Source organism: Prosopis cineraria, unplaced genomic scaffold, assembly GCF_029017545.1.
Source record: "Prosopis cineraria cultivar Desert tree isolate PC_DT_omini unplaced genomic scaffold, ASM2901754v1 PC4, whole genome shotgun sequence".
Taxonomy (NCBI): Eukaryota; Viridiplantae; Streptophyta; class Magnoliopsida; order Fabales; family Fabaceae; genus Prosopis; species Prosopis cineraria.
The window spans coordinates 16,478,221-16,487,399 of NW_026555335.1; the positions used below are offsets into that span (position 1 = coordinate 16,478,221).

At 32.1% G+C, this 9,179-nt stretch overlaps 3 protein-coding genes across 7 annotated transcripts; 2 read left to right on the forward strand and 1 right to left on the reverse strand.

Moving 5' to 3' along the window:
- Window positions 1–209: 209 nt before the first annotated feature.
- LOC129309990 (uncharacterized) lies at window positions 210–1,667 on the forward strand. The gene is made up of 3 exons (XM_054951796.1): window positions 210–746; window positions 852–1,504; window positions 1,604–1,667. The coding sequence occupies exons 1-2, from the start codon at window positions 423–425 to the stop codon at window positions 1,416–1,418; spliced, it is 891 nt and encodes a 296-aa protein (XP_054807771.1). The 5' UTR covers window positions 210–422; the 3' UTR covers window positions 1,419–1,504; window positions 1,604–1,667.
- On the forward strand, window positions 1,620–5,029 carry LOC129309991 (uncharacterized). Its single transcript, XM_054951797.1, has 3 exons — window positions 1,620–1,682; window positions 2,159–2,230; window positions 4,341–5,029. Exons 2-3 carry the CDS (start codon window positions 2,169–2,171, stop codon window positions 4,609–4,611), a joined length of 333 nt encoding a protein of 110 aa, XP_054807772.1. The 5' UTR covers window positions 1,620–1,682; window positions 2,159–2,168; the 3' UTR covers window positions 4,612–5,029.
- Window positions 5,030–5,491: 462 nt separating this feature from the next.
- Window positions 5,492–9,077, reverse strand: LOC129309740 (uncharacterized). 5 transcript variants are annotated; one of them, XM_054951434.1, is made up of 6 exons: window positions 8,993–9,076; window positions 7,937–8,079; window positions 6,431–6,541; window positions 6,246–6,333; window positions 6,072–6,109; window positions 5,494–5,868 (listed from the first exon to the last, which is right to left on the reverse strand). In XM_054951434.1, the coding sequence occupies exons 2-6, from the start codon at window positions 7,956–7,958 to the stop codon at window positions 5,771–5,773; spliced, it is 357 nt and encodes a 118-aa protein (XP_054807409.1). In that variant the 5' UTR covers window positions 7,959–8,079; window positions 8,993–9,076; the 3' UTR covers window positions 5,494–5,770. The 5 variants fall into 5 exon arrangements, 4 of the variants coding, with proteins under 4 accessions (XP_054807408.1, XP_054807409.1, XP_054807407.1 ...); XR_008592956.1 differs by having other exon boundaries at window positions 5,495–5,868; window positions 6,205–6,333; window positions 8,993–9,073; XM_054951433.1 differs by lacking the exon at window positions 6,072–6,109 and having other exon boundaries at window positions 5,492–5,868; window positions 8,993–9,077.
- Window positions 9,078–9,179: the final 102 nt, after the last annotated feature.

Below are 9,179 nucleotides of genomic sequence, written 5' to 3' on the forward strand. Positions count from 1 at the left end.
ATGATTGTCTCAAATAAAAGAATATCTATGAGGAACAAAAATACATTACCTAACAAACATTAATTTACTTTGGGGGGAAAAAAACATCAATGTACAATTTTTCTCAGGAAAATCTTATTTGTTTAAAACGACGCCGTTGTTAGCTCCCATGTATGTGAACGGCCACCTCACCCCCAACGGCTAATTTCAGCTTCATATTCAACTCAAGTGACCGTTTACTCAAGAGCTCATCGTCTCTAATTCAAATTCCCAACCCAATCCTCTGAAGCACCGTTTACAGAAAACGCCCTTCATTGAATTGACATTCAAAACCCCAAAATCTACAATAAAGGTGAACGAGTTTGTGGAAAATAAAGCTTCAATCTTTTGTCGTCGAATCTCTCACCTATTCTCGTCCTCGATCTGATAACAGTAATTCGAAAATGGTGTACTCGTACACACCCGCTTACTACTCCACCCTCCAAGACTCCATTACGTCTCTGTGCAAGACCATCCTCCCTTTCAGCTTCAAGAAACGGTGCTTGCCGGCGTCGGAGCTGAAGCTGTCGAAGCTGCAATCCGACAACCTCAAATGGCAGCAAGACTCTTTCCACCAGATTCTCAATCTCATGGGTCTTCACAAAGAAGGGATTGTAGCTGAATCCGAGGTTGTCTCTTTCAGAACAAATTTGCTCGAGAAACTCATCGCTTCTCCGCCAGATCACGAACACCCTGTCGTGTTAAGGGATAAATTACTCTTCTTGCAGGTATGCGTAAAGGTTAAAACTCTTTTACTCACCTGAATGTTTCACGAAGAGGGTCAGATCTTGAATTAGATACCCTTTTGTGTGTTTTGTTTGTTTTGATTTTAGGAGCTTCTTTATGCGAAATGCATTTCCGAGGAAGAGTACCATTCTTCGAAGAGGCCGTTGCTTCAGAGATTGGCAGTTCAAGGGGCTGAGATTGAAGCCAGAGATGTGATCGTTGGAGGATCGAAGGACACGAAGGAGAATTCAGAAGAAGAATGGTCAGTGATTGACTTGAAGGACGAACAATGCTTTAAAGAGAACATAAACTCAAAGAACAAATCAAAGAATATTAAAGGATCAGCCTCTGTTTTCGGCTTCATGTCTGCTTACAAATCTGGAAACAACAGAACAGAGAAGAGTATATTTGAATCGGCTTCTTTGGGTATGGATTCAAAGGGAAAACAAAGCTCGATTCTCATGGAGGAAAGTGGACCTCCAGAACCCATGAAGGAAAGCTCTGGTGCAGCAGAAAAGCTGAAGAGGAAGCCGTTCAAGAGTCTGTTCCAGAAGGACCAGAAAGAGGGAAATGAAGCAGCAATAAAGCATCAATGGGTTTTGATGGGTTCAAAAAATGGAAGAAGAGTGAATCAGGAGATGAAACAGCGTCGTCTCAAGCTAATAATACCATAAGAACTCTTAGAGAAGGACCAGACACCAAGTTGATTAAGAAGAAGCTGCATTCTGATGGCTCACCATCTGATTTTTTCATAGATAAGGTTTGATTGATTGAGTTCTTTCATTTTCATCTTCATCATCAATCTCTGAATAACAAAGTGATTCTGCTTGTTGAACCAATTCTTGCGTGTGATTATTAGGTTTTGGGGGAGAAGATAAAGAAAGAACTGTCAAGAATCCAGACAGAACTGAGCACTACAAACCAAGTCTTCAATTTTCGTATGTCTTCTCAACAAACATCCTTATTATTATTATTATTATTATTATTTTCCTTAGGCAAAATACAAGTTTTGGTCCCTATACTAAAATTAGTGTATTTTGATATTAATTCCTATACTTTTTTTCATTACTCCAAATCCTTTTAAGTTTTATATAACATTAATCCTTATAATGACATAGTTAAATGCATAACTTTTTTTAATTCTGTTGAAAAATTATAATGAGTTAGAACAGAGTATATGCGCATATGTCAGCAATCATTAAGTTATTATGGTCACGTTTTAAAATATATGGCTAGTGTTGCATGTAGATGAAATTCAAGGGACTTCAAACCTTGGGGAAAAAAAGAAGAAGAAGAACTAATATCAAAATATGCTAGAAGTATGAGGACCAACAATTATATTCTTCCTTTTCTTTTCTTTTTTTAGTTTAGATTATATAGCATCTAACAACAATGATTCGGGTTGAATAAACAGGAATGATCAAATGGAAGAAATTTCTACAAAACTTCCAGTGGACAAGGCCGAGTTGAAAAACTACTTTCCAAAGTAAGTTGCTAATCTTTATGAAGAAATTTCTACACAACTCCATGATAAAAGTTGTTTTTTTCAAATTAAAATTGTAGTTAAACTCTGACTATTTATACTGTTAGAGTTGTAACAAGTAAACTCATGAAAGTTTAGGTTCAGTAACATGTTATGCTGCATAAGTAACATATATAAAAGTGAGCAGTCCATTCCAAAAACTATTTATAAGGACATCCTACATATTTCATAATACAGCATGATTTGTCTAAAGTCAGTCATTAAATCAGTCAAATATTAATTCAATGATTGATGATCAAAACTTTAGTCGAGCCATAATCAAGATCATAAACAAAGCATTTTATTAAATTGGTCAATACACTAGCTAAATAAACTCCTGTACTTTTAGTGATGGTAATTAAACAAATTAGTTATTAATAGATCTTTATAAAAAGGATTGGAGAGAGTATAAGTCTTGTGAGTATAACTAGCCTTCTCACGTTTTGAACAATGATACACTTTTTTATTTTAAAATTAAAATTAAGGTTCTAGCCTCCTACTTAGAAGGCTTAGGAATGTCACGGCTCTTTACAAGAATCATGATATTGCCATATTTTTTTGTTGAGCTCTTAGTAACATTCCTCCACATAAGCATTTTATAGTAATATTCTCTTTGGATATAAGTTGCATTTGGTAAATTTTCTTTTACCGTTTATACCATTGATTTTTTTTATTCTTTGTCTTTAAGTAAGACACTTTTAGGAGAGATTTGCATCTCAAAATATAAAACACTTTGAGAAAATTAAGATTTTATTAAATGAGCTTATTCATATATTATCCTTTATTTCTCTTTATTTAACACTAATTAAGTGTAAATTTAAGGTTATTAAATAAAGGATATTTTTAAAAGTTTATTTTTTATTTTGAAAAAAAAATTATTAAGTGTATTTAATGAGATTTATTGGTATGCGAATTTTGTCTAAAAATATCTTATAATTTAAAATAAAGGGAGTATATATTTAAAAACATTGCACATGTTACTGGAAAAACTCAAAGTCATATACATATATATATATATATATATTGTAAAATATGAATTAATTACCTATAACATATATTGTGATATGCAGAGGGAGTATGATGTAGCTTAATTGTCCCACACAAGTATAGCAACCTAGATTTCCAGTAATTATAAAGTGAAGCTAGTTGGCATCCTCATGGTCTCAGTATAGATTTCTATCATATCAATTTTTAGATGATGACTTGACAATGCTCCACTTTTATTATAATATTGAGATTGATTTCTATATAAAATTAAATTATCTCTATAATTATTTTCTATCATGCAATATCTTGAAATTTTTTGACTATTTGTAGCATTTATCTCAAAAAGAAAAAAATATTATTGTTTTTCTGAAAAGGCTTTTGTTTCTTGTTTTTAATAATTTGAATATAAGTTCATGCAATATCTTGAAAAATTTTAACTATTTGTAGCATTTGCCGCAAAAGGCCAAAAAGGTTATTGTTTTCTTGAAAAAGCTTTTGTTTGTTTTTTGTTTTAAATATTTTGAATATAAGTTTATGCATTGATAGCCACCAATTTAATGTTGGGTTGGATATAGGTTATCCAAATTTAAGTTTGACTTAAACTAATATGAAAAGTTATATGCATTAGATAAAATTAAGCTTAATAATATATATATATATATATATATATTATAAAAGATAATGACTCATAAACTCATAAAAGATAATATTCTTCTTTTTGCTTCTTTTGACATATCTTTTATCATGCATTTTATCATGTACAGATAAAACTTATTAAATATACTTTACATTTTTTGTAACTTATTTTTCTCAAGACAAAAATATAAGCTTTTAAAAATACCCTCCATTTAATACTCTATTTATAAAAGATTATTAAAGAGAGCGAACATATGAGAAAGTTAATAATGAAAAAATATCATTAATGAAACCTTATTTTTATTTTAAAGAGAGAGAATATATCGAATCTTCTTTAAAAATATCTTATAATTTAGAACAGAGGTACTATTATTTATAGTTTATAAAATTACATTACATCTGATATATATATATATATATTTATTTATTTATTTTTATGGCTGTGATGAAGGTCTTGGTGTGAAAAATATGGAGATGTAGTGCTGGAAGTGGTGAAGAAAGAATTCAAAGAGCATGTTGGAGAAATGGAAAACATGAGAAGCAATGCTAGAGAGAAGCACAGCAACAACAGATCAAAGCGTTGGGCAACCTTTGATGAAGATGGAGAAAATTTTCACCCAAATCTTTTTGCTCATCCTCATCAACATCATAGTAATAATAATAATATCAACCCATTTGGGAGCAGTACCATCAATCCATTTTCTCATAGTAAGTGGAATTGATTAAGCATTGATGCCTCAATGAATTATAGGGTAAATGTGTATTCTTGCTGTTGAAATATTCTTCGAGAAGCACTCAATACCCTTAACCTATTAGATAGAATATTTTTGTCCTTGTCATTAAATTGTCATTAAATTCTTTAATAGTTAATTTTAGAATATCAATTAGCATTTTCTAACAGTCAATATTGAAAATTTGATGATAAGGGCAAAAAATAATCCGTTTTAATTTCTTCAAAAATACTCCTTAGAGAATATTTTAAAAACAAAAATATACATTTACTCATGAATTATGGCAAGCTTGCCTTGTAACCATAATATCTTCGTGTTCATGTTTAGTAGGCCCACCCAAAAGGAATTGTGATTAATTGATTACTATTAATATTTACATCTATTGTAAGAACTGAAGAACACTGTTCTTCAAGTAAAAGAATCCAAATTCCCCTTGTCCCACTCCCATCCTATGAACACTTTCAGAAGATTTTTGTCTTCATCAATTTATAGATCCATATGTTTATTTCCCATTTAGTATAACACTGGGTACATATAAACAAAGTAGCTAGCTAACAAGAAAGAGCTTGCAAAAGAAAATAAAGGAGAAAATGGACAGGAAAAAATAGAAAAAAAGATGTGATGATTTTATTTTTTATAGTTGGCTGAACATGAAAAACAAGAATGAAAAAGTAGTTAATTAATATTTTACATAAAAATATTAATATGATAAATTTTACATAAAAATTTACATATGATAAAACTTAATAATTTAACATATTAATAAAAATATAATTGCAAATTATTTTATCTAAATTTATTTCTAAAATTATTAAATAAAAAATAGTCAAACAACTTTAAACTGCAACTAAATTGCCATAAATTGTGGAATCTATCGTTCCATAAACAAGTGACTTTTTATAATCCAAGAAAAAAAAAAAGAAACAACAGATACAAAATAAACTATTTAAATAAGTGATTGAAAGTTTATCTTTACATATATAGCAATTTAGTTGTAACTGCAAAAGGTCTACCATTGCCCTCAATTAGAAGCAATATTCTTTGCAGTCAGCGAAACTTATTCAAGGGGAGAAAGAAACAACATTCAAAGGGGCAAGTGTCGCATTATTTTCTTCCTATTTTCATGACAGAAAGAAGCAGGCAATAATGGCTAGCTACCATGAAACTTGCGTGGGGGTTGATGACGGTGCTTCTGGTCAGCCAAGGAGGACTGAAATCGAAAGAAATGCCGATACCTTCTTTGCCAATCTGAGGTGTGTAGTTGGAAGATGCAGAGAAGGAAAATGAGTTCAACACATCAGATCAGATGTAGTCAAATAATTAGGCAACAAAAATTATTTACACCAAGGTCTTTCCAGACTTCTTCATTTCATGGGATTTTTGAGTAATTAGAATTCTTCTAGAGGGAATAATAGCGATTTTCCCAACAAAAAAAAAAAAATTTGTCATACCAAGCATCGCCATGAATTTCCCGCAGCTCCCGGATTTCCTTGAAGTAAAATTATACAATTTTTATTTTTCAGGGAAAAGCATAACAATTCAGTTACAATCTCATACTAATAAAAGCATTAGGCGTATCATTACCAAGGAGCGGAAATGATGCTAATATTTACAATCGCACATACACAAAATCAGTGAGATGACGTTTGTGTGTCTGAGGCAGAAGACTCGGTGAACCCTTCAGAGACATTTCCACGACACAGGGGACATATACTGGGGAAAGAGCAGACGTGGAAAAATGATTATTGCAGTAATAATGGAATTAAGAAAGAATAGAAAAGAATGAAGAATCAAGTTTTAATGACAATACCCATGTATCTCCTTAAGCCACTTGTCAACGCATGCCATGTGGAACTCATGATTGCAAGGCAGAACACGAATTTTGTCCCCTTCTTCATACTCCACCAGGCATATGTAACATCTAGCAAGTTGATCATCATAACAAACAGTTGACAAAAGGAACAATTCTCAACTGCTAATATATTTTTAAGAATAAATAAATGACAAATCACACTCACCTCCCCTTTGGTTTTGAAATAAACAGGAAATAAACAGTTACAGGTGTCATTGATACTTAGCTTGTAAATAATTTGTCAGTTTTGATGATGACATATTTCAATTCTTCGGTCAACTTTGTTGGGTTGTTTGTTTATTTTACAGATATATACATCAATTCTATGACATATTTCTAGCAATTTTTCATTTTTATGAATCTTACAATTGAGTACAATTCACAGTCCAAAAATTTCTCCGTTAGATTGACAACTTGTTTGCAATCTGAGAACTAAGTTTGCACATCCCTTCAGGTTCAGTTTTACACTAGACTCTCCTGATGAAATTCATAAAACCTAGCTCAGCCCCTCTGGTTACGTGAAAATCAAACTAACACCTCTCATATTTTAAGTTGTCATAAGCATTTTGTCTTTTGGTGATTCGTACTGCATTAAATTATGCTATTCTGAATTTCAAGATGAATACTGTGTGGGATACAAGCTTTGTAAACAGTCTGTTAGTAGAAGGGAAGTTTCTGTAGAAATTGGTAATCAGTGGCGAAGCCAGGATCCTAGGTCGGAGAGGCAATGACAGAGCTAGGATTCTCGATAAAAGAAAGGCATTTTCGTTTCTTCCAAATCAACTATTTCTCTTTTTTTCTTTCTTTATTCCCTATCCAACTTTCAATTGTAAATTCATTATTTATCTTGCTTTTTTTTAACTAGTCTTTGAGTAATATTTAGGACGAGGAGTGAGTCTATTTAGTCATATTAGATTGTTTTCTATTTTTAAACAATTAATAAATAATATTAGTATTTAGGTACAGTGAAATTGTGGGCTAATATTCATGAGGCTAAGTTAAAAAATTTCAATAGATCTTGACTAAAAAAGTAAGATTGAAATGGATTTAAATTTTAAAATATGAAAATAATGAAGTGCAAAGTATAATAAGTAAAAGATACAAATTGGAAAATATAAAAACCTACACTCCCAAACATGTCACTTTTTCCAAGTGAGGGGGGCACAATTACATGAGGCTCCGCCGCTGTTGGTGATTGTATTTCAAAACCCTCAAAGGAAGATAGCATAATTTGCTTTAATAAAAACAATTTTCTCAGATCACCAAAAACAAAACAAAAACAGCAACACACAACAACAACAAAAAATTGATGAAATTCACTTAGGTCATAGTTTAGCAAACTAATTAACTATATTCACAATGACAGAGTCATGAAGAGATCTCCCCCAAGGTTCTAATTTGACCTAATTTATGCACCCTAACATTTTTTCAAGGTAACTTGATAGTAGGAACAAAGAGACTTACTGTTCAGTATTACTACCACCATCAGCGGTGTCAACCATTTTGTGACACCTCAGAGGAAAAGAGTCAACAACTGATTCTGCTGCTGGGAGAGAGGCCATAGATAATGAAAATGGCGTGGGCTGGCGATGAAGTTCATCTAAAAACTGCAGTAAATAAATAAATGGCAACATTTCACATATTAGACTCTTTTACAGTTGAATAGAATATGGATGTGTTCGAACCATTTTATAATCTATTGATGAAACTCATTTTTTTGGGCCGCACAAAGCATGCTAACTAACAAAGGCTAACCGTCATTTCTCACAATCTCAGCAGGCTTCAATTATAAAAGATAGAGATAGATCACTTAAAAATTAGAGAGGATCACAGCATGACTTTACATCCTATAAAGAGTAAAAGTAACAGCACGACTACAACAAGTAGCCACGAACAAAAGGGTGGGGAGTATCTTGACACAACCAATCAACCTGAATATTCATGATGACATGAGCTCGAGCATCCTGCAATTTTGAAATATGGACTAGAATTTTCGGATCCAATTTAAAGTTTCATTCTATTGGAGTTTCAATGATATCCATTCTTAATTAACAGGATAAGAGATAAGCACGTCACTTATCTTGGTCCCCACAAATGAAACAATAAAAAAATTGAACATTTAATCCATTGCCGTATGGAGCCACACAACTACATCCCATAAGTAAAATCTTCATATTGAGCTAGAATGAAAAGATGCAAATTTGGTAAATGGAGACATGAACAAAAGACATTTGCAGAGTTCAAATACCCAAATATAAAGATAGACTAACAAGAGTTTACTGAGCATTGAAGCATATATCCCGATTAGAACAAACGAACTACTCCTGAAAAAACTCATGAACATAACACCACAGATAGTAATGAAAAGGGCCAAAAATAGTTAAAGGAAGCCCAAAAAAAAAAAACTGTAAAATGACTCTCATCACGAAATATGACTAAAAATATGCAACTGAATGTTAGCTACAGAAATCTGCAGGGAAAATTGTATAACATAGTTGAGACTCGAGACAAGGATACAACTCCAAATAAAGCTTCTGCAAGCAAGACTATTCTTGACATACTTGCTCGTGTATTAGATTCCTCAGTCGTGGAGAAAGGTTCACAGGAACACTTCCATCAGGGTGAAGTCCTAGTGGACAAGAATTAGTCCACTGATCAGTTTTCATTAAGGCCATCACGAAGTCTTTCCCAGATCTATATACACAAG

Coding starts and splice junctions, on each gene's coding strand:
- LOC129309990 (XM_054951796.1), top strand. CDS start 423: ATGGTGTACTCGTACACACCCGCTTACTACTCCACCCTCCAAGACTCC. Junction 747..851: donor ATAAATTACTCTTCTTGCAG/GTATGCGTAAAG, acceptor TTTTGATTTTAG/GAGCTTCTTTATGCGAAATG.
- LOC129309740 (XM_054951433.1), bottom strand. CDS start 9,031: ATGTCAAGAATAGTCTTGCTTGCAGAAGCTTTATTTGGA. Junction 8,080..8,992: donor TTGCAGAAGCTTTATTTGGA/GTTGTATCCTTG, acceptor TATTTACTGCAG/TTTTTAGATGAACTTCATCG. Junction 6,542..7,936: donor GGTGGTAGTAATACTGAACA/GTAAGTCTCTTT, acceptor TCAACTTGCTAG/ATGTTACATATGCCTGGTGG.
- LOC129309991 (XM_054951797.1), top strand. CDS start 2,169: ATGGAAGAAATTTCTACAAAACTTCCAGTGGACAAGGCCGAGTTGAAA. Junction 2,231..4,340: donor TTGAAAAACTACTTTCCAAA/GTAAGTTGCTAA, acceptor GCTGTGATGAAG/GTCTTGGTGTGAAAAATATG.